The sequence below is a fragment of the Drosophila simulans genome, chromosome 2L (assembly GCF_016746395.2).
Source record: "Drosophila simulans strain w501 chromosome 2L, Prin_Dsim_3.1, whole genome shotgun sequence".
Lineage (NCBI taxonomy): Eukaryota > Metazoa > Arthropoda > Insecta > Diptera > Drosophilidae > Drosophila > Drosophila simulans.
In genome coordinates, this window is record NC_052520.2 from 17464220 (window position 1) to 17489699 (window position 25480).

Sequence of the window (25480 nt, forward strand, 5' to 3'; positions counted from 1 at the left end):
CAACATGAATATCAATATTTGTAAGCAACTGTGGTAATTTACGTATATATCTGTGCCGCTTTCACTTCTCGGAACAGGCAGAGAAACTTTTTAATTTTTGTTTTCATGACCAAAAGCCCCTGTTTTCCTTCGCGCTCATGTTGATTGCACATCACTTTCAATGTGGCCCGCAAGCGAGTCTATTTTTTCGCCGTTTCCATTTACCACGAGCTTATGCACGGCTTAGTGACGTATTAAACAATTGAAAAGCATTTTCACAGACCGCCGCAGCACAACAAAAAATACGGCAGAATATAAAAACCGTGATGGCCATGAGGATGGGGGTGCGGAGAAATTGATTGCCATTTCAGGGGCAATTTTTAATGAACAGCAAATAACAATGCTGCCAAGGCTTAGCCATTGAAATGTGTAACAAATGAGAAAAAGGAACCACTGCTACAATCCACAAGTTGCAAATCAAATTTGGAAAATTACATGTTTGACAAGCGCTTAATTGTTCATTTCATGAAGCGACAAAATGCGTTTATTTTTGATGTGGAATTTTGACAACTTTGCATTGGTATTTCTGTGGGCATTTTTGCATCTGACAAGGCCAGATTTAAAGGTATTTGTCAAACGTAGTCAATGAATAAATACTTGGTATTTCAATAACATAATCCAGGTCGATTTATTTGCAATTAAGCTATTCACATACCGTTTGCCACGCTGTTATCTGTTTTCCAGCAAAGTAATTCTTTAAATCGCATCTAATGCTTTTACGATTCGATTCCCCTGACATCCTGGCCTCTGTTCTAGTCCCGTCAACAATCCGCACCTACGTCAAATATTTTTCCAACCAGCTTAACCATTCAAACTCAGGACGCCCGGCTGACGAAAACGTTTTTGATGTCCGCCACGCCAAATGTGGCAAATGCCTGGCCAACATTCCGCATACATAAAATGCCCCAAATGCACTCGACTAAACACACTCGCCCACGCACACAGTCGCACTGACACAGGACCACCCATACTGGCGTATTTACTCACTCACACAAACAGGCTAGTAAATATTTGCAAAGCGAATTCGCTTCTGGTTTTTGGGGAATTTTGAGTCAAATTTATTTGCTGCCATTTGTAGCGAATTTGGATGACACTCAAGAACTCAACAATTTGTTTCTGAACTACATTATGCGTTTTGCAATCTTGGGGCGATAAAAGTTAGCCACTTTGCATAAATATTAAGTTTCAAAAAAGATACTGAATTGGACTTCGTTTCGAATGTTCAAGGCTTGTTTGTATCTAAGTAGCGATTCTGTCTCTTGTGACATAAAATTCGATGTTAGCTGAGTTTGCTTAAAGTTTTTGTAATTTAATATATCATTAGCTTCGAAAGAGTTATACAAAAAGCAAATTTTGATAAATAATTTGTAGTAACTTACAGTGTCTGTTAAAAGTAACCGCATCTTGAATAGTCTTCGCTTTTCCGATATTAAAAATAGCTGAGAAAATGTTTAATTTATATTGCTCACCTGAATTGGGTCCATTGCTGTTGGGTCGAGCAGAGGGGGCTCCATCCCGAGCCTCCACTTCGAGGGCATAGGCGCCTTTCTTCTCCCTGTCGAATACTGTTTTCGTGAAGATCTCCCCACTTTGCAGGTTAATTTCGAAGAATTCCTTGCCCTCGTTTCGCGGCGAATCCACAATGTAGTAGTAGACCTGAAAGGGCGAAAAGCACATGGGGAATCTGGTTTATTTCTGCTCGATACTCAGGCTAATTAAAACATGGATTTGATAGCAACACGCATAACATCAAAAGAAGTCAAATTAGGAATTTAACTCGGATGGCCAAAGTGGGGAAGTGAGAGAATATAATTACTGCTTCGGACTTTAAAGAGAAACGATAATGATAATCAAATCCCGAGACCGTTTTGGGGGAAAAGCGTGCTATAAATGAAAACGCTAATTAGTGCGGACATTTCGCGCGTACATGCAAATTACTTGGCTTGAGGACACAAATTGTGGCTGGCTGAAGACTAAAATAAAAAACAAAGAATGGCCAGCGCCAAAGTGCCATATTATTATAATCGCAAAAGGGGCTTGAGGGCTCTGTCTGAAAGAGCCGACCCATCTCCACCACCCTTTCATCACAAAAAGAAATCACCCTGCGGTTGTCCGCGTTCTGCATTTTGCATTAGTTTTTTCACAACGCCCTCCTTAGTCCTGGACTTTCACCAAGGGCTTAGCACACACTTGGAAGGCGTGCAAAAATGTTAACTCTTTGACATTTATTAGCCAGCTGCCAGCTGATGGCCAAATGGACGAAGGACGTGGTCAGCGGGAAGCAAAAAACAATTACAAAGGCGTAAAAGGGTCCGTAACAGCAGGGTGGGACAAATTAGGGGGGTACTAAAGAACTCTAGGTGGGTCAGAAAGTGAGTGAAACATGAAGACGACGCTGGAAATGGCAATTTAAAGGGATTTATAAAGGCTTCTTTGAGGGAATTTCTAGATAAAGGCGCTTGAAGGGGTGCTGATTTTTTGGAATTAACAAATTTTAAATTATAAATCGAGCTGCTTGAAATTCAAGGTTAAAGTTGAATGCAGTTGATTGCATTTCTGCGCTATACACTGCATTTAACTTATTGTAAAATTTTAATATTATATGCTCTTAAGGGTCACACTATACTGGTGTTTAACTGAGTTTCAGTATAGCCAGTCTTCGATTAAAACAATCTTCTGTTAAAGACTCCGTAATCGTATCTCATCCACTTTTTATCTGGATTTTTCCGCCAGCCATTTCGTTTCCTTTTATCGTTCCCTTTAATTTGCTATCGCAATCGTCGGGCATTTCCGCCGATTTGACCCGATTTCCCTTCATTTCGACCACCCACTGTGAAATGGTTCTGCTGCTCACCTGATTATTTGGGAATGTGCCATCCTTGTCGATGGCGTTCACTTGTGTCACTTTGGTGCCAATCGGTTCGCCCTCGAGCACCGTTTCCTGTTCGCGTTCGGTGAATAAAGGTATTTCATCATTAACATCCTCGAGCATTATGTACACGGTCGCTTCCGAAGCCAATTGTTGGGCCCCGTTGTTCTGTAAAGAGAAGTGGCGGTGAGAAGTGGGAAAACCAATTTAAAAAGTGTATATATTTGATTTTTCATAACTTTTTTCCCGATAGGTTGAGTGTTTGTTTTTTAATTAAGCAATAAAGTCCGCTTAATGAGTTTTGCTGCTCGCTTTTGCTGTTGACAAAATATTTTTGATTTAATTCACTCTTTACCCCGGCTGATTAAAAATGGTTAAAATTCTTCAGGGTTGTGGAAAAAAATAATTTACAAGTTGAAACTGTTATTTGTATTGATGGGTATCTATGCGATTTGTCGGCTTCACCCTTTGCCAGATGATTGATTACACACTTGCCATCAATCAATTGAAGAAATCGAACTGGCAACTTGTCATTTATTAGTTGTTTTATGGCCAGATTGCCGATTGGCCCAGCTAACATTCCTGCTTATGACGTCTATTTGCGCAATATTTGTCATTATGATTCCGGCATTACGTTATTAATCAATGCATATGAAATCGATATATATACGTACATATGTGCAAACACATGTTTACACTAATGTGGACAGCAGTGGGGATCCTGATGGAGCGGAGTGCCGATATGAATTATTTATTTTGCGTTTATTCCATTTTCTTGGGTAAACACGAGCAGTAATTAGACTTGTTATTGACCAAGTTTGGGTCTTGGTGGAAGAGCTTTGATATGTTGCAAGAAAATCTTTAAGCCCAGAAACTATATATTTGTTATATTAAATTATTTCCTGCTTAATATAGTTTAGCAGTTTAATAAAAGCAAAATTGCGATTTTACATTATTAAAGAATTTTAGCACTAACCGCAGGTTAAACAAAAAATATATTTGACATATTCCCCAACCGCAATCACGATAGAACGTGAATTAAAAATTAATACGAATGTATTGTCAAACTAATATGCGGAAATATGTACATTCATGGCTTCCTCGAAACCGCAAACTATTTTTGAAATTCATTTAGAAACTCGTATTCCTGCCCATCGGGACCATTAGCTTTTAGTGGGTCATTTGCAGGCAATGAAGCTGAAGTCCTGTGATATTTAATTACCTGCACATCGAGTGCAAAACGGTGCAAATGCCCTTTGCAATTGCATTTTTATAACATTTCATTAGGCTGCGGTTGCCAGCGGAATTCCCATTAATATTTCAGCAGGCGGTTTGTTTAGTCTGGCACACAGTTTGTCCTTCGATGAATGGCCAAACTAATGAGGAAATGCTGAAACTTGACATTGATTGGGAATGCACTTGATTACCGTTGAGCCGCGAACTGCCATTCAGTAAGTCAGTCAGTTCGTCGGACCGCCACCCCGTCACTCAATCAGTTAGTTTCTAATGAATTCGAAACGAACCGGAGCTCGCATTTGCATTTTCCGGCAAGGAAATTCGCGCAAGTAATTAAAACTTTTCAAATCAAATAATTACAAACGTATTTGGAAGTCATTCTCAAATACAAAAGTCAAATACATGTCTAATTGGGCCTAAGACCGACTCGAAAACTTTCGACTGCCTGCCTTTCGACTGAAAATTGTGCAAACATTTGCCAACTTTAAATTGAATTTCCTTGGGGTTTCTGTTTCTTTTGCAAATTTTGCATGTGGACAAACTTACCTCAACACGTATGGTTAAATTGTATTCCTTGATACTCTCGTAGTCCAGCGGATGATTTACTTTTATATCGGCCCAAGTGTCGCCATTGTCCGGTCTTTGTTGCAAGTAGAACGTGTGAAACTTGTTCGTTTGAGCCGTTGACCCGGGCATCAGTCGATAAAAAACTGTGGGGTTGCCTTCGATACCCGAACTGCAGACGTTTAGGCCAAGGATCAAGTGTAAAGTGGTTGTTGCATTAGTAAACAGGGCATTGACAACATCGTAAGTACGTTGTTAGATACTTGCTACATGAAATTATGTTTATACTACAAATTAAATTGTTAATATATATTAAGTTTATCAAAAATCAATTGGTTAAATGTTGAAAAGAGCAAGAGAAGGGCATGGTATCTAGAAAATACCCTCCTTTCTCTTGCTCTCAAAAATACATTCATACATTCACACACTCAAAAATTTGCCGCTGTTTGAGGCACATGCGACATTGCAAAATACAAAAAGATGACGCATGAATGGAACTTTTGCTCTTAACTGTGTGCAGTAAAAATTTGCGTTGTGTGCTTTAAAAAATCGTACACAACAAAATTTCTTGAAACGTCTTTTGTGCGGTTGATAATGTGAAAACCGAAAAAACGAACCGAATCTTAAGCAAATGGCCTCAAAAAGTCTAATTGCCATTTGACTGTTTTGGGAATGGGTTCGGCATTTGATAATGAAAATCAAATTAGGCGCAAAAAAAGAGCAAAGTATATACGCAATGGGTATATGAAAAATATATATATTTCATTTGAACATGGACAACATTTGCAGATGACAGGAAAAAAGCCTTAAGAACGGGTCTTAAGAATAAATGAAAACTGTCAGGACTGCGCAAAATGTTGCCAAGGACAAAAAAACGACACAAAAATTATTGTTGCGAACAAAAAAATTCATGGCGGAATGGTGGGTGGGAAAATGGTTGGGAAGTTTGTGGATTGCATGAAATTTTCTTGGAGGTTTCGTTATGTTTTGTAGTTGTTCTGTGATTGGATGGTGTGAATCGATTTTAATTTCATTGATTGTGTTGGTAAACCCAAAATAAAGTGTTTAAAAATTATGTACTTATTTGCTTCTGTACACTGAGCACATAACGTAAATGTTGTAGGTTGTTTGCAGTTTGCTTAAAGCCTAAACTAGTTGCTATTGGCTTAAAAGAAGTACGTTAAATAATGGGATTATAATCAACATTTCTATCTAAGAGATCTCTATAGATATATATGTGTCTTATCCCCTTGACCTTGTTGCGTTTGTTCCTTGAGCCCTTAAGGACTCGCGGCGCCCAAGAGCAAACACAATTATGATGATATACGCGCACACTGGGGAGTCCTTCAACCCGCCCTCCCCCAAACACTTAAACCCTCTCCTAATGGGGCCCAATGTATATATACATATTGTTAACAAATTTCTGTGCTGGGACATGACCAGATAATTGCGAAGAAGAAAACTCAGGATGAGAATGCTTTTTATTCGAAATTTAAACACATAAAGAACAGAGGCGAGAACAGAAAACAGAAAGCAGAACCCAAGCACGTTTAATAGATTGTAATTTCCTTAATATTGCGCTGCGAACAGAAAGGAGGTGTACTTAAGGGCACTAAACTAACGCTAAACAGCAGATACGGATACAGATTTAGAATCAGGCTCAGGTGTGTGCAGGTGCGTATGTGCAGTGTTTTCACTTTACTGTACTGTACTCTATTTACGTTTGTTTTTATTTGTTTATATTTTTAACGTGTCCTTTCGGCTTAAGTGCATTTGCTTTCAGTGCGGCAAGATAGACGGAAAAGTGCATGGTAAAAAATGGGATTGGATAATATAAAAACTGACTCGGACTGACGCATAATTAAAATGCCAGTGCCATGTGGCTGGTTTGCCACGAAGATAAAACGGTGCCCGCGGAGATGCAAAGCAGAAAAGTAGTGTCGCGGGGGTCAAAAGTCATTAAAGTCCGCTGCTTGAAGTTTTTTAATTGCAATTATAAAAAACAAAACTTTGTTTAAAATAAACTTTCCATTTTTTCACAACCTCATTTTACTCTTCAGCAGGCGACTTGTGTATTTTATTTTTTGCCCCCGGCTTCCACTAAGTGGCAGGTAATTGAAACTGACCCAGCTCATCATGCGGCAAAGGTTGGCGACAAAGCCGACTTGTGTGCCATTCGAAGTTTATGCAGCACTTTCATCTGGTCAAGAAGAAAAAAGTCTCATTTTTTCACAGAGCAAAGGATTAAAAGTTTCAAACCCAGAACCAGATTTTTTTAGGTAAAGGTTTCATACAAATTATGTATATAAAAACATTAGAAAATGTTTCTATGTTTTTTACAAAACGTTGATGCTTTTTCTCTTAAGTCCTAAACAAAGATTACCCTTTGAAAAATATGAAATTGGGTATTTTCGGTGAAAGCTGTCTATGGCTCAGAAAACTTTTCCAAAATTATAAGTGCAGTGCCATATTTTAGACAGTATTTTTATTTTTTGGGGGATTAATATACCTGCTTCTTAATAAATTTTTAGCGTAATAAAAATTATTTCTTCCTAAGAAATTGTTTATATATAATTTAAAAAAATAAATGTGCTTTTTAATATACATGTGTGACTTGTGCAGTTTTGGCATATATTGGGTGTATATTTCACTGGTGCAGTTTGAGTGCTTATATAAATGATGGGGCTCTATGGGAAGAGATGATATTTGGGAGGGGAAACTAGTTGGACGACCACATAAAATAACTATAGACTAGGAGAAGGCGTTAATGAGTTTAGTTATTCAAAAACACTTTCTTGAGGTCAATTCAATAGCTAATAAACATCTATAGCAAACATTCAGAACACACAGAAATTATTGCAAGACATGACACCAATAACCAATAATATATGAAAAAAAAAACATCTAGAATCATGGTAAGAAAAATATGCAGTTCTTAAAATTGAACTAAGCAAAATGGAATGTATTTTGATTTGATTTTTTTTTTAAGATAAACTTCTTTGCACGAAAAATGAACAGACCTGGCTTTGATCGAGACGACTTTGCCGCCAACGGGCATATTTTCCTTGACATAAATGGGCCCATAGACAGTATGATCCCAGACGGGCGGATTATTTGCACGATCGACCACATCGATTTGTACTTCGACAGTACGCGATAATGGCGGATAGCCCTTGTCTTGGGCCATGGCCTCTAACTTGTATGTCTCGCGCTGTATTTTATATACATTTCACGATCAATATTATCAAAAATCGTTTGGGTTTGTTATCAAAATCAAGCAAGGCGATGCAAAAATGACAGTCGCGTCGATATTGGTTGGTAAATACGACATTTGTTCAGGAAAAAGGCAAAAAACAAAATGATATAATATAGTTGGAACATTTTATGTAAAGAAGTTCTAAAAAAGATGTAGTTATAATAGTAGACTTTTGGTTAAAACTCAAAAATAAATTGTAAACCAACACCGCAATTAAATAAGTTATAAATTAATCGAAAAACGGGAAAGGAAAATATTTTAAGTTCACGGTCTTAATAAAAAGTATTTCAAATGCAGTGCAAAATTTTTTGTAAGTCTCGACCCTAGCCTTCAAAAAATGTTGAGTTATTTAAATGAATATTTATAGCTTTAAAATGAATTGTCAACTAAATATTTAATATAAGAAACTAATTTTGGGTTTTGTGCATTTAATAAGTACAATTTTCATAGCATACTTTACACAGTTTGCTGCGGTTATTATCTTTTCGATTTCGACTATTGCTTTTTAACATTTTTGAACACTTTGTGTAGTTACCTTGCTCCACTAGCTTACGACTAAACTGCAACCTTGTTTTGCTTATGATATATGGCGCATGTCTAAGCAGCGTATTTTTCAAATGAAAACCAACACCAAAAATTTCATTACGATTCTCACAATTCCAGGCATTAATTCATGTAGGGGTTTTGAGTCTTTTTAGGGAAATCACAGATCCAATGGGTGATGTGTTTTGTTTAGTATAGAGAAAGAAATAAGACTCGGCAAAATCCAAAAAGATTCTGAGGAGCAACCACATTTAAAAAACAGATTGCTCGATTCAAAATCAAATACACACCAGCAACAAAAGATTGAAGGATTTTGAATTTTTCCACTTCCATTTTCGATTCGGTTTAACAGATTGGTCAGGACTTTTGGTTGCTGTATTCGGTGAGAGCTTTACAATATGCCAAAAAGAAGGATTTGCATTCCAAAGCTCACGTAACAGTGAATAGACCGTATGTTCAAAATACTTGAAAGCTTAATGCTAGGTTTAGGTTAGCCGATTGTTACTCCGCTGGTACAAAAAAATGTTATCTAGACTATGTTAAAGGAGACCGACAGCTGTTAGACTCGCAAGTTAGGTTTAGTTTAAGTTTTAATGTTAGGTTGTGAGTTCTCATTGGCTATACAAACCTTGCCTTAACCGATGTTACAACCGTACCCACAGTGACATTCTCGCGTATGTGAATCGGCCCGTAAATGCTCTTATCCCAAATGGGTGGCTTATTATTCCGATCGACGACATCTAACTCAACATCGACATCGGCTGCCGAGGCGGGAGTGCCCTTATCGGAGGCACTAACCCTCAATCGATAACGGTCACGCTGTTGAATGATTTGATTGAGTGGGTGAATTTTGATTGAAGCAGTACAGAACAGTTAGGGCGAAAATGTTAGCGTCAACAGCACAACGGGAGTTAACATTGCAAGGAGTAGTCGAGAACCGAACCCAGAGTGTTAGCTTTGGTTACGTTTTGGTTTGTGTACTGAGTTTACGTTACGATTACGTATTTGATGGCATCGTTGTTTAAATCAAAGGTGTTACAGAAATCTCTTAGGTTTAAAGGATCCGGTATAGACAATCAAACCCTTTTATATTATTATATTGAAGCTTGTACTTATAAGGTTCAAAATATTTACTGCTTATTGTGGAATAATAAATCCAAATACTTTTACTGTATAATTTTAGAGAGCATTGAATGACTTCAAAACTGAAGGATTTCTTTGACACCTTCAAATGTTTAAATTAAATCCAATAATTTTATAAGTGTAAGAAAAACATAACAAAAGATATAAAAAAATATATTTTCGAGTTTTGTAACATTTGGGATGGGATACGTTTATAGGTAATAATATCGTTTCAACGGGTTCGTTGGATCGGTTCAGATAAATGGGTGCATTCTTTTGACGAGACTATTTTTTGATTTATTCTGAGATTACCCTAAGATGAAATGAGTCCTAAAATTCAGAATTATTTACATTTAATACAATGCAACCTGTTCCTGAAGTTAGTTTGGATTTTTTATGTTAGCTTACAGTTTTTGTTTTTTAACTGCTTTAAGGGGTTAGCACAGTAAAAGTAATTTCATTTACTTACTGGATAACAACCCTAAATTGTTGATATATTTTTTCAGTACCATTATATTGGATATGTAAAGATAAATTAAAATATAAACTATTAAAATGCCTAAATCGTATTCCCTCTCAAATGGTTAGATAACAAATAAAAATGTAAATAAAAAATTTAAAGTGCATTTAAAATAAGAATATAAAAGTAAATGTTTCCTATCAGAATCCTTTACAAATTAGGCCACATTTCGCATGGGCATGCAAAACTAAATGTTCTTCAAAAATCCATTTAAACATTGGTTTCAAAAAATAAGAGCTATAGCATAAATACTTAAGCTTTCAGCAAGAGACGTTCAAAAAATTGCATAGTCTCGACAAAAATTTTTTTATTTTGTTTTGGGATTTGTTGGGAAGATATTTGGGTATAAAATAAAAAGAGGCAATACAAAATTATGCTGTTTTGAAAGTTCAACTAAATTCAAAATATTTAATGGATAGAACCATTAAAATAGGTTCCAACGATGCTCAAAAATATTCGTGATCGTTTTGGGGTATGCACTTTTATTATATACATTTCTCTTAAACCTATAACCCTGTCACCAAAAATAGCTGAACTGTTATAAGCATTTTCATACCAACTTCTCTTTCTTAGGTTTTTTTCTTGTTTTGTGTTAGTTTTGATTTGTTTCAAAAAATGTTAAAAATCAATTCGCTCTTTGGCATTATCTGCACTCGGTAAGCTTATGTTTTTCGCCAATTTTACGCACTATAAACTAAACAAAACAATTTGAATAAACTAAAAATATTTTTGTATTTTATTTTTATAAACGCAGATCTCAATCGATGTGGCAAAAAACTTGCATCGTTGCATATCAGGCTCTATTGCACCTACGACTTTTTGCGGTCTTGTAAGTTATTGAAATACAAATTAAAAGAAAGGTGCAGTTTGAAAATAAATCAAAAGCAAAAATATAAGATATACAGATGAAGGTACAAGCCGCTGCAGCTGACTGAACTTGGTAGATGCTAAGCATCTGTCATTGAATTAGTTAGTAAAACAAAAAGTTTCGTTTTTTGAAAACAAGAACTTTAAATTAAAATAATAAGACTTGGTTAGTACGGATATGGCAAACTCATAATTGGGGTAATCGATTTATAAGTTCATAGGCTAAATGAAAAGCAAACACTTACGTCAAGCGGCTTCTTGAGTACAATCCAACCGGACTCAGCCTGAATCTCAAAGTATTCCAGATCGTTGGGATTGAAGGGGGCAGTCAGGCTGTATACTATAGCTCCATTGTTATCGGCATCTTCATCGGAGGCAGAGACACGGAGGATGTTCGTGCCAATGCTGGCATCCTGCTTTACATTCTCCACGTATTTCTAAAAAATCAGTGCATATGTAATACATTTTTAGACTGATCGTTTTTTTATGACTCACCTGTCGATCGAACAGTGGGGGATTATCGTTGACATCTGTGATTTCCACGGTGAAGGAGCAGACACCCTCCAGACTGGGATCACCCTGATCGGTGGCCTTAACTGTGACGGATACGAACTTGCCATCATCTCCCTCGCGATCGAATACCTTGTTGGTGGACACCTCGCCGGTCTCCTCGTCCACCGTGAACTTTGTGCCTTTCTGATTTGGCTGCTGAACAATTGAGTATTTCACCTGTCGAAAAACATGCAAAATGGTTTAGTGATTGACACAAATTACTATTAGAGCTGCCGAGGCACTCGACCTCCACACACGACATGCACTAAGCAGTGCATTGAACTTGGCAGGCACGAAAAGAAAATTATGGCCAAATCTCGTCATGAAATCACCCTATCGCTTCCACACACATGCAGGTAATTCAATTAGGTGTGGGTAATCATGTTTGCGTTGGCCTCAAAACACAAATAACGTATAATTAATCAGGTTTGGTGACCGAAAGGGGAATGTAATTAGGGAAAGGAAAATCAAAAGAGGTATTAAAGTGGGGATTGCTATTACAAGTATATAGTATATGCATCTAAATTAGTTAATCCGAAAATGAATGGAAGTTTTCCAGTGCTTAATCGATATTAAAAGCTGTTAATATCACCAGTGGGTTTTGTTGTATGGAATATTTTGTTGTATGGTGTACATACACACATTTATACTTTAATGCATTCTTGTGTTGTCTTATTCTTGATGTCGTCATACAACAAAATATTTTATTTTATAGAAAACAATGCGGGCATTATATTATTTACCTGTCCATTCACACCCTTATCCTCGTCGGTGGCCACAACCTTAATGACAGGACTTCCATTAGGAGCTCCTTCCTCGACTTTCGGATAATAGGTACTGCAGTCCTTGAACACTGGCTTATTATCGTTGACGTCGGTGATGAATACCACGACCACGGCAGTTGAGGTGTGGATAGTTTGGTCTCCATTCACGCAACAAGATCCATCGTCCATGGCGGTGACGTTCAGCTCGTACTTGTCCTTGTCCAGGGATATGGCCTTATTGTGCAGTCGGATCACACCGGTTATGTCCTCGATGACAAACTGACCCGATGAAGTGCCGCCGCCCACGAATCCAAAACGCACGTTATCACCATCCTTGTCGGAGGCTACCACAGTGGTAACCAAAGTGTTGGGCCCTGCATTTTCATCCACATTGGGGGTATACACTTGCTGGGAGAACTTGGGCTCCTCATCGTTCTTGTTTTTGGTGTAAACTCGAACTGTAGCCACTCCCGATTTGGGCGGTTCACCCTTGTCCTTGGCAGTAACTATGAATTCATAATAGGCATTGTTGTTGTCCGCATCCAGTTGCTTGTTGTTCACGATGATTCCGTTGGAGTCCACGGCGAAATGATCGTCGGATACTAAATATTCGATTTCCGCATTCGATCCGGAATCGGAGTCCATGGCTTTAACGCGAAGTATGCTTGTTCCCAGCGGAATGTCCTCATCCACATTGTGGGCCTGGTAGTCCGGCAGCTCGAACTTGGGAGCATTGTCGTTCACATCCGTAACGCGAATGGTGAGCTGAAAAATAATGTAAGTTAGTTTTTAATTTTTATAATTAGAGCTTTTGCGACTTAAAAGATTTTTGTATGCTTTTTCATACCTCCGGCTTATGGCATTACATTTTATTTAAATTAGTTATTTTGTTTGTTTATAATTTTTATTAAGGCAATCTTTAAGCTCCGTACCTATAGCAGATAGGTATGAAAAAGCTTTTCTTTTCCATCTTTTCTGCGACTTAACCCCTCTAAAAGGATATGCCAATTACTCACATCGACGGAAGTGGAAAATCCTCCCGAATCCTCGGTGGCTGTCACAATCAGCGAGTACACGTGCGGCTGTCGTAGATCCTCAAAGTCCAACTCCTTGGCCAACTTGACAATGCCCGACGTGGGTCCGATGTTAAAGGTGCCGGCTCCTTGGCCCTGGGCCTTCAAAGTATAGCGAATTTCGCGGTCTGCGAACGACTTGGCCTTAATCGAAATGATGCTGAAAGGATACGGATACGAAAAAGTTAGCAAAGGGAAATTTTAAATTTGCTTGCATATTTTATGACCATCCACAGACCACTTCAAGCTCTGTATGTGTGTGTGTGTGTGCTTGTCACTCGCACCACTGCCTTTTGACAGTTGTTTTCCCAGCGGAATTTCAATGAGCACAAGCCCACATACACAGATCAGGTCCTACACACACACTCACACATGGCCGCCGTCTAGTTCACATTGTTATGCATAACTTTTATTGGCAGCACCAGGAAATTTGCATGCACTTGCCAAAAAATGCCAACGAAACAGCTTGCTCTCTTTTGGTTCCTTTAATTTACATGTATTTTCTAATATATGTGGTATCATTTAAATCATTCCAGTCCAAATGGTTAAAAGTTAAATGATTTTAGAGCACAATTTACCATTGTTTTATCGTGATTTTTCATAGTGTTCCTATTAGCATTTTATGGGTACAACAGTATTCTTTCCCACTTTGTTTAGACTTACTCTGAGTCCTTTTTCTGGTTTTCAGGGATCTCGGCTTCATAGCTGGGCATATAAAACTGGGGTGCTCGTTTGCCGCCCACAATTGATAGTCGCTCCTCGGGAGTACTCTGGAACCTGCGATCATCGACCTTTCCATTCTGATCCTCGGCCTTCACGTACAGCACATACTCCATGTCCAGTTGGAAGAGATCCGTGCCCCTGGTCCGCACGACGCCAGAACGCTCGTCCACCTCGAAACGTCCGCCGGTCCGATCGCGAACGATGAAGTAGTGGATATTGTGATCCGTATCGGGATCACGAGCCTGGAGGGTGAACACTGGAGTGTTGGGTGGTGCATTCAGCTGAACCACCGCCTGCATGGGCAGTGGCCGGTTGATGAAGTAGGGGGGCTCGTCGTTCACATCCTTCACCAGGATTATCACACGCTGGTTGTCCGTGTACTTGATGCCAGCTGAAACAAACACACACATAGAAAATTTGTGAAATGGAAGTATGAGAAATTTTTGTGTTCTCTGTTGGTTTGTTTGGGTTTTGGCTTTTTCGGGCGGTTGCCGAAACTTTTGCCTTTTGTTATTACAACTAATGGATGGTAAGTAAGGGAGAAGCCCCCTTTTGCAATTTAAGACTCTCGGGTTTCGGTTGAGCCATTGAAATGCAATCAGCCGGAAAAGCAGTCTCAAGGCAAGGCCAAAGCCTGGCACACACGGGTTTCGCTTTAAGGCCGCACTAAAGTGTTGAAATGATTATTATATTTAAATTTAGGAAATATGTTAGACACTACAACTACTACTTAACTGACAAACTTAGTCCATTGGTTGAGTAATTTATTATCCAACATTTACATATAACAAGTTATATTTCTCTTGGCAAGCTTTCCCATCTAACAAGTTACCTATTTGAATTCCTTCGACTAACAAATGCCTCAACTTTTAATTTCCACTAAACATGCACACAACAAAATGCTTAAAGCTGAAAGAAATCAATAAAAAGGCCAAGAAGGACGGTAGCAAAGAAGTAATGCAGGGACGCAATTTTTTTTCATTGTACTACCTTTGCAAAAAATGTCTGCACCGGAAAATTCCAATCATGTTGTTGGGCTCCTCCCTGTTTTTTTCTTTTTCTTTTTTTTTTTGGTTAGGACAAACAAGAAGCGGTAAACGAGGGGAACCCCAAGCAGACGGACGCTTATTAGAGGCGTGTGTATTTTTTTTCGCAATTGGGGGGAAAGTGTGGGTGGTGGAAGGTCGGCTGAAGTAGCGGGCAAATAAAGCAGACGATTTACCTGCCCCCTCAAACAGCACAAGCAAATTCAAGCGATACATAAAAAGTGGCAGCGAGAAGAAGTACAAAGGAATAGAAGCGAAAAAGAAGTGAACCAAAATAAGGGTGAAGCATGTGTAATTTCTCAAGAGCAGCAAAGTGAATTGTAAACAGGTAGCAGAGGCTAACCCTTAACCCGTGTAAGCAAATATTGCAATTGAAACAAAGACGCAAAGACGCAAGGCGGCGAAGAGATGGCCAAAAAAGAAAACGCTGGAAATAAACAGCATTTTCGCTCAACAGATGCACAGAAAATGCATGAAAAACTTTTTACCCATCGCATAGGGAAAATTCAACGGATCCGGGTGGAAAAGTGAGAGGGCACAACTTGGCAAAGTTATTTTCTGATTCTTGCCAACTTTTGTTATTTTCCTGCCAGCTTGGCATTGTAACGCTTTTCTATGGCTTATTGTGCTAGTGCCAATGAGGTAAAAAATCACAAAAAAATAATGCCATTTTCCACACACATACATAACTTGAAATTTAAATAATACGAAGCGAGTTTTATTGTTATGACTGTGTGTGAGCGGTACTAATGTGCATTGGGTTCCTTCATGAGGCACGAGCAGCAGCCAACATGGCGGATTTCCGTGGCGACAATGCACACGATGGCTTGGAAAATGGTCGGTGGAAAGCGGGGAAAATGCCTTTTGTACTTTGGCAATAGAATGTGAATGTGCGGCTGGATTAAAATGCGAAGCAAGAGCAAGATGGATTTTCATTATGTTCGGCGCTGCAATGAGAACGAACAAATGTGATTTGTGATTAAGTTTTCACGGGGGAAGTAAAGAAAATAGTCACTATTTTAAGCACTTTCTAGAACTGTTGTCGTTGCGTACATTCATTAAGAGTGAAGATTTTTTGAATAATTATTCATTATTCCACCCTTACTAAGGATATAACTTATATTGCATACATATTCAAGTTTAAAGGTTTCGTCTCATTTTTAATCAAATCATATCATAATCTGTCCTTTAGTGTAGCGTACTAGCATGCTTTATGCTAAGGGCATTTTTAGTGAAGTATCCTACAATTTACACCCGGAACATGTAGTAATAACGAGCCATCATCTTTGCCACTTAGCCTGCGCACATTCGTTTCAATTTAATGAAACTCCTTGGCACTCCCCTAAAACACTTTCATCGCTTCCTCAATGCGAGTACCTATATGTGTGCAGCCTTCTCTTATCAAAAATGCCATAAGTATACCCGCACACATGCACATTAAGTGACTGTCACACGCGCTGCGAACTGGGGATAGATCCTTGAGGAGTCAAAACCATGCAGCTACTATAATACTCGTAATCACTGCCAAGGGATGGCGTTCTCCCCACCCCAACGTACTCCCTTCGCAGTCATAGCCATAGCCATTGTCATCATAAGCTAGCCAGGAGGATGCAGTGCCAGGATCCCAAGGAGATGCGATTAAAGGGGGTTGGGATGCATACAGACAGGGGCGGAGCTAAGGCAGTCAGGGGTTAGCACTAAATGAAACACCCAAAAGCAGACGACGGCAAAGATTTTGTACCGCCTTTGTCTCCATTCCCGTTTGCATTGCACTTCAGACGCGCTTCGGTAGTACAACGTAAAAAACGGGCGAAAATGGTGGAAAACATATTCTGAATAACAGGATAACTAGCCTTTGAAAGACGAATTTCTATTACCCTTACATACAATTAAGTAGCTAGTACTGATACAAATTTGCTAGCTTATAGTCTTATTTTGCGTCTTTATTTTGTCTTAGCTTATAGATTCAATTATTTAACATAGCGATTTGTTTAGATTTTTCAATGTATTGCTTATACTCTATGAAGGGTGAATAAAAAGATGGGAAAAGTGCCACGAGGTTAAAGTTTCTAACAACTGAAAACTGCTGCGGTGGCAACTATACTCCTCTCTTTCTGCCTTAGTCACTCCATCTCTTTCCCTTTTCGAGGAGTGCAGCAACAAAACAAAAGTCCAGAAGAAAAGTGCGAGTCTGTCGTCGTGGATAGAACAAACAAAGCTGCTTATTGTTTCAATGGATTAAGTGGAAGGCGGCCAAAGTGAGAGAAGCTGCACTGAGCGAAAAATGGGGAGCTCGGGGAGCCCAAGCCAAGGGGAAAGGGGCACAAAGGCAGCTGCTCATCACAGCTCAGACGATTTTCAGGGGATGTGGCTCAGCCTCGGTGGTGCCATCTTCAAGTGGGTGCCAGCTTGAATCTTCCAAGTTCCATCCACTCCTAACCACCTAGCCACCCCAAGACAACACCACATTTTCCACTGCGGAAGCAAACGAATCTGTGAGATGAGCGAATAAAAATTGAATTTGTTAGGAAAATTGACATGTGAAACTTGTGCTACGTGCTGCATTAACGTCATTTTACTCTATGCAAATATAATTTGAGAGTTTACGTTTCGTGGAATTACTTTTGATACGTCCTTTGGCAAACAATGTGTTGTTATTGCATTCTACACGCTAATGATTCATGATTTGAATTATTATTAAATAAATGCATAATAATTAATTATTATTAAATCATTTTTCGCAAGCAATAATGAAAACATCGAGAGAGAACAACGTATCAAACACTCGCAACATGCTCTCAATTTCTCACCGCAATTTAACGGCAACTTAGCCTTTATGGCATTGGTAAGGGAACTCAGACCCACCTTTATGACACCCCCGCAAAACCCGAAAGCAGAACGATTTACACCCCACCGTGTTCGACATAATCAAGAGGGTCAAAATGCGGTTCAGTTTGGCTCGGTTCGTGGCTCTCGGCTTGATTAAAATGCAGTCAAGTCGAAACTTTATTCTTTGGCCCAAGACTCAGGTACGCGAGTTCCAAATGAATTTCTTCATTTTTCGCTGCGGTTTGAATGGCAAAACTTGGCACGGTGGAGTCAAGGGTCGTGGATAAGAACGTGCTGGAAATACAAGCACAATGTTGAGCAGCAGTTTTCCCCCGAAATATTTTTATGGCTGCTGTAATATTTCCCCTTTACCAAGGGCCAAGAGCTTCATGTTTTTTATGACCATCCTTTTGCCATGGGCTTAATGAAGCTGTTAACAATGGATTCCGGGGGTTTTGAGCAAGAATGTAGAAAAAGCCATGGCCAAATATTGAACATACGTATTGATTGAAGCTAATTCGGATTGAAGTTTCTCTTCTCTGCTCGGCCATGATTGCACTAGAGAAAAGTAGCAGAGACGGTGGAGGGAATAATCGAATCTGAGAGTTTGGGCAAGCTCATGGGATTCTGGGACCCACTGCAACTGATGGAAAAGAAGTTGAAGTTGAGGAAATGAATCAAAAGAAAAACTTTTGCCAAATAATGAACTACAACGAAATGTTCTTGTTTTGTTTCTTTTTGAAAAATCGTTTGTGATAAATAACCTCTCATCTGGAAGGGGAATAGAAAGGGGAGAGAAGATATTAAGTACATTTCATTGTAGTTACAAAGTCAGAGATGGATTGAATAGTTAAGTTTGAAATTGTATTCCTTCAGAAGAAAACAAAGTAAATAACTAACAAGATGTTCCTTAAAAACCTGATTTTTCCCCATGAATGACACACTTGCATTCATTACAAATTGGTCTCTGCGAATTGCAAGCTAAGAAGCGCAACTTCTGGCATGTGCATCCATGAGATGCAGCCTCCGCGGGGAGTCCTCAATTTGAGATGACGCTATTGAGTTACTTAACAGCCACGCAAATGAGTTAACACCTGGACAGGTGGAACTAAGAGTGTGCCACTGCAACGGAAACTTGCGAGGAATCTGAGGTGTGACAACGAGTTTGCCTGTCGTTGGCGTTGGTTGGAGGATGAAAACTCGGGGGGAAAACTGCCTGCTTTCGAATGCAAAGATATGCAAGACTGCAGAAAATAAGAAAAATAAAAGAGGACGGAAAAGAGGTCCCGCCTGTGGCTCTTTATCTGCCGTGCCTCGTTGCAGGCAACAAATTGGCAGTTGCAGATAAAGATAATGTTATGACTTCTGTTGCCACCGAACATAAAAACCAGCACTTTATCAGGTGTCATATTTCCCGCGCTGCTTCTGATAAATAAACTTGGCAATTTAAATGCACAGACCAATGTTGACACATTAAACGGGGCGAAACACCATTTGACAAGCTTAGGCGAAGACACATGGCCCCTCTTCGCCTTTCGCCACCCATCGCAGACACTTTAATTGCCAATTTCAGCGAAGAAGAAGGATGGGCAAAAAAATATTACCAACATTAATAAATTAATTTGCACGCACTGGCAAAGACGGCGAGCGATGAGCTCCACGACTCAATTAAAATGCTCGTAATCAACTTGGACCTATGGCGCATATATGTACCACAATATACGACTTAAGGGACATGAATGTCTAAGCATATGACGCTTTTATAGGGAAAGACATTCTTTGGATATACAACTTAGCTTATATAAGTCACCAAATGAGTTATATTCGTTGGCAGAATTCACTTAAAATTTCAATTATCTTTTCTCGCTGGCAAATCCTCTCGGAAATCTTCATCGATTAGGCCGGCTTAAAGCTAATCAAACTAGATAGCGATTCAGCCGCACTTCTCCTTTGTTCCACCTGACTATTCACCATTCTTTTCACCCAGAAACTCTTTTGCATACACAAACACACTCTGAAGCCCGAGCAAATGAAGCGAAATTGCGCACATGGCGGACATTAAGCGAAAATTAATGAAATTTTCCGATGGCGCCTCGCCTCCAGTGTAGACGCAGTTTAGCCGAGCTTTATCACCGGGTTCTAGGTGTTCCGGGTGTTCCTGTTCCCCTGTTCTCCTGAACGAGCTTCATCCAATCCGTTGTTATCCGGGGGCTGTCGTGAGCTTGATTGAGTTTGATGGCGATTGTGCTGCGCCAACTGCGCTGCCTTGATTGCAATTTCAGCCATGATGTTACCCACCCCGATAGCCAAAGGCGTCAAGTCACGCCCCCCTGCATACCAATCAGGTGGAGATTGGGGTGGTGGGGAGCGTGGAGCGGGTCTGGTGGCGGTTGGTATCGGAGGTTGCAGGTTTTTCCCCATCTCAGGTGGCAGTCAGTCATTTAAGGCCTCTGGCAGTGGCACGAGACATTAGTTTTTCCCACCTCCGCTGCTCCTTTTGCATGCTCTTAGCTAAGCACAGGACTTTGGCTTTTGATTGATGAGCAAGCCGAGCAGAAGTTGACTTTAAGTTACCAACATAAATTTCACTTTGGTTTGAGGCAGTCGGCTGCCAACTGAGTGACATAGAAATGCACTGAACTGTGGGCATCGCAGATAAAATAATGTGGGGTGCACAGATAGAAATTATATAGGGCATCGAAATCATTGATATCTTAAGATCATTGAAATATGTTCTTTAAGCTAAAATCCACTTAAGTCTTAAATATATACACCCTTAAACTTATAAGGGTGTCTAAATGCAATCAGTAAAAATATGGTTAAATTCTTGAATAAATGTTTTGAACGATGTTATTAATAGTATTTTATAGGATACTATACTGTATTCTAGTGATTCCCGAAACAAAAACCTGACTATTCTCCGAGTGCACGAAATATGAAAAATATTCTTCCTCAATTTCATTGATTTGATTCATGCCAGTCCCCAGAGGTGCATAAATCAAAAACTCCACGCCACTTCATTAGGATTTTCCCCACGTTTCCATAACCCCTGCAGGGAAAGTTCAACCCGGGAAAAATTATAGTTTGGGTCATAACCATTACCGCATTTAATATGCATTTTTACGAGCCTTACTTTCCAATAATAATAAGCAGCGGCTAAAGCGGGATGCCATAAGAAATAATGTGGCCCACACACACACACACTCACAAAAAGAGAAAGCACTCTCAGATAAGGAGCGCGCACAAAAGTATGCTATGAAAACCGTAATCATAATCGTAAAGCTTAGCATGTATATATTCGGGATCCTACTGATTTGTGTTTCGCATGTGCGGCATACCAAAAAACGAGAATAGAAAGGAAATCTATGCCGGTTACGCCCACATGTTCACATAGCCTGAAATCGAGCCACTGGAAATTGCTCAAATTAAATGCAAATACCGAAAAATATTTAAATGTTTCAGCGCATTAAGCTATGTAAATTGTTGTCGTTGCCGCTGTCCGGGGACTGACACGCACTTTCCATTCAATAAAACTGCAACCACACAATGGCACATCAATTTACACAGACTCTCGCACTGAGAGGGCCCGATAAAAAGGGATGTGGGGCTGGCAAGTGTCCAGATCACACAACAACATCTGGCATGTTGTCATTAAAGGCCAGGCCAAATTACCCCCCCAAAAAACAGGGGATCTTTCAAGTGGATGGCCTAGAGCACCCTGTGTAACATCAGTAAATGGATTAGTAAAATATAATTTTTGACAGTAAATATTTTCACTTTATATATTTTTATAATATATTATATAATATATTTTTTTGTAATATTTTAATTAAGAATATAATTATTATAAGAATTAAAAAATGGGGACTCTAATCAACACTTAGTGCATCCCTTTTGCATTCCGTTTTGTAATGGTCTATTGCCAGCTTACAATGATAGCCAAATTGAATCTCAACAACTCTATTAGTTCGCCAGTGTTTGCCGTACAGGAAACATGTTCTTTTCATTGGATTTTCATCCAAGCCAAACTACACACAGAGTATCAACAATGTCGAGCGTTAAATGAATGGCAGTTGGACCACCTCTACGAGCGCGAGCATTTTGCATTTTAATGAGTAAACACAGTGCCGGGCGAAATGGGGGTTAACTAAGGGGCATGGGTGCACCATGGTAGTGGGGACAGGATCGCTGGTGTGAATACCGCAACGCTGCATATGCAAAGTGTGATTGGTCCAAAAAAAAAGGAAAAATAAGGAGAACACAAAAAAATTGGTATGGCGAGCAAGGACTTTCCTACTGTTACCCCACTTTCAATACGAATTTCTGGTGTTTTTCCAAGAATTTTTTTTAACAGCTGCCCAGTTGGGGAGTTTAGAGGACTACGATTTTCCGCGAACAATTTGTATTTGCAATGTGAAAACAAAATGGCCACTGAACACGGCCAATCCGCAGGACTTTCCCCCAATCTGTCCCCTTTTTGGCACACCTGCTGTTTGATTTGTGTTTTTCTCACTCGAAAAATGGTCGCTGGTTTTTCTCTTTTCGTTTTCATCAAATAGCCAATGCGGTTAACAGTGAAAAACTCTGTGCTAAATATGCTTTTCTGTTGTTTTCCCGCTGCTCTTATTTAAGTCACACAATTTCCGCTACCAAAAAGTGAACGGGGAGGAAAATTATTTATTTCGCTTGGGCAAGCAAGTGTTTATTGATTTAGCTTGGTGAAAGTTTGTTCTGCGATTTTTAACTGTATAAACTTTCAGGAGCCTACGTCTGCATAAATACCGTAATAAAAGATACTGTATTGTGTTCAATTCATTTAATATGTCCCTAGATTTTATTTTATTTAAAATGTTCATCGCGAATTATGCAACATGCGATAAAAAAGAGCTTTACTCAACCATATGAGAAATTAATAATTTTTATTAATGTGATTCTTTGTTGCTTTATGCATCATTATAATGTGACAAATGCGTGTGGCTTTGATGATGACCAAAACATGTGTTTAAAAGCGTGTTAAATATTTATATATATTTTAGTCTGGCATCTGACGTCGATGTCGATGCGTTTGGCTAATTTAGTTAGAGCTTTCACTGGCCATAATCAAATTCAATGACATGTGAAATTTTCACGGATCAGTTCACGCCAAAACCGAACGATATCGCCTACTCAAGTGTGAAGATTTTGTGCGTTAACTTTTCATCAACCAGCGAGCTAGCGATTATTATTGCGGATAACAACTTCATCGCTCTTGGTCCTGCTAATTGGACCGTGACGTGTGTGCTCACAACGCCCACAAAAACACAAATCACAGACTGGCAACTGTGATAAATAACTGCCGCAAGAAACCGTCAAGCCACAGGCCAATTGTAGTCGTGTATTTCCAACGACCCCCGACCCATATACCACCCCCCACCATATACGTTACCACGTTTTTCCCATTTTTGCAATGCAAATCGAGTTGCCTGCCACGCACAGAATGAAGTCTCCGAACTGTGGACTCCGGACTACGGCCTCGTGTGCTTACGGGTTCCGTGTACGGATACGGGTTCCCATTGCGCCGTGCTTGGTATATTGTAATAAACGCAATTTGTATCATGAATTATTACTGCGGCGAACTGGCCGCACGGATGTGCGGACTCAACTCAGCACAACCCAGAGCAGAACCGAAGTTCGGCGGGATTTGGGACACAGAAACACTCTACAGATAGCCCGAAATAACATAATATTGGCAGTTAAGCATGTAGTAAAACATAACTTAAGGCATGTAAACTGTAGCTGGAAATATCATTTACAATGTAAATGAATTCTGGTTTATAAGGCTATAAGGCTTCAAATGCATCCAGAAACTCATATACCTCTCCAAAAAAATTTAACATTTTCTGCAAACGTAACGAGAACTAAGTACAACAGTCCGGCAAATGACGTTAGTTCGAGCAAACTCGGTAAAAAAGTATGAAATTGCGGTGCTAACAAATTGGGAACAAAATTCACAGAAAAATACATGAATTAAATAAGAAGCAGGGCTAAGATTCAATATTGAAATACATTTCCAGCGCGTACTTTACTTCAGTACTTTCGCCACAAATAGTTTTTTATTAACTTTCGGCACTGGCAGTCAATAATTTTTAATGCATAGAACAAAATTCGCTGCCGCCATTTTATAGAAATAGTTGAGAAGTGATGAAACTAAGCCAATCTGGGAAGATTGAAAGCCAAACTTTAGCCGGCTATCGGCAGAGCTTAAAGTTGATTTTATGAATCCGAGTCAATAATCCCCCAGGCTTGTACAACAATAAAGTCAGAGCTCAGCATTTTTTGGCGTTGTCAAACATTTGTGCTCAAGTTTTCCTATAAAGTATCTATATGCCTTCGTACATATATAAATCTTGCTTTATCGGAGGGTGGATTCTTGGCTTCCAGGCTTCGGCTTCCTCGGCTTGTTTACTTTTGTGCTTTTCGCAGCCGTCGTCTCTGTTTACTTCGTACTTATTATTCCATTTGTCGTTTAGTTTTCTAAGGGCTTTTCTTCCTGTTTTGACTGCCCAAATGGGGCGCCATTACTTATCCCCTGGACGCCATTATATTTCTGTGTGTGCGTTTCTTATTGCAGTCGCAGTCGCCAAAAGCTAAAAACACAAAACAAACAAAATAAGCCGCGTTCGGAATGCTTCCTCCTTTTTTTGGACGCAGTGCGCATCCATCTTTGCCGAAATTTCCCATTTTCCCATCCGTCTGCCGCCATGGCAACATGGTCGCAATAGACGCCATTTTGTTGCCACATCTCTTGGTGGAAATCTGTATCTGTATTCGTGGCTCCATGTGTGCGAGGACTCCACGGTTATGCTCCTTTGCACTGTAGCCTGCCTCTAGGCGTTTTGGCCCCCGTTTCTGCCTTTCACTCCCCGTCTGCTTCAGTTTGGGATTCTGTTTCTGATTCGGATCCGAGTTCAGTTCCGGTTGCTGTCGCTGGCCATGGCCATTTATTTCGATGTTCCTGTCACTTGTCTACTCCGATTATATGTTAATTCGAAACTTTTTTTTGCCTTTCGCGAAAGTTCAGCGTTTATTGAACTCTGGCAAGTGAATAAAATCAAGGCACATTATTTTAAGCTACTTTAAAATGCCCAAACGAACTCACAGTTAATTGACAGATTAAAATAAGAGAAAAAAGCTCGCAAAATATAAATGATTCCCATTAGTGGACAGCACTTTTACAAAACAAACAAAAAGAGCAATGGTCAAGATGAGTTATGCGTTCATTTTCCTTGCATAAATAACTCATTAATGAACTTTAAATAAAAAATGTTGAGTTAATAGTTTAACCCAATTTCTTAAAAACAAATAACACCTAAACACAAAAAGTGGAAATACAATATATGAGAAACAGTAATTTCCACTCAGCACGATTTGTACGTATAAATTTATGTCAATTAAAATGTACAGCAAAATCAAGGAATTGAATACATTTTAATCAATC

General features: G+C 39.3%; 1 protein-coding gene across 13 annotated transcripts in view; it reads right to left on the minus strand.

Moving 5' to 3' along the window:
* Window positions 1-25480, minus strand: part of LOC6732634 (neural-cadherin) — a 124564-nt gene that overhangs the window by 54784 nt on the left and 44300 nt on the right. For 5 of the 13 annotated variants that reach the window (XM_039298530.2, XM_039298533.1, XM_039298531.2 and 2 more), the window contains exons 4-13: window positions 14069-14519; window positions 13349-13565; window positions 12312-13097; window positions 11512-11745; window positions 11262-11453; window positions 10099-10110; window positions 9136-9326; window positions 4691-4880; window positions 2894-3076; window positions 1509-1695 (exon numbers count right to left, since the gene is read on the minus strand). In XM_039298530.2, the coding sequence (XP_039154464.1) occupies window positions 1509-1695; window positions 2894-3076; window positions 4691-4880; window positions 9136-9326; window positions 10099-10110; window positions 11262-11453; window positions 11512-11745; window positions 12312-13097; window positions 13349-13565; window positions 14069-14519 (2643 nt within the window). Of the gene's footprint in view, window positions 1-1508; window positions 1696-2893; window positions 3077-4690; window positions 4881-7728; window positions 7920-9135; window positions 9327-10098; window positions 10111-11261; window positions 11454-11511; window positions 11746-12311; window positions 13098-13348; window positions 13566-14068; window positions 14520-25480 lie in introns of all 13 variants that reach the window. The other 8 variants (XM_039298541.1, XM_039298536.2, XM_039298538.2 and 5 more) reach the window with 2 other exon arrangements.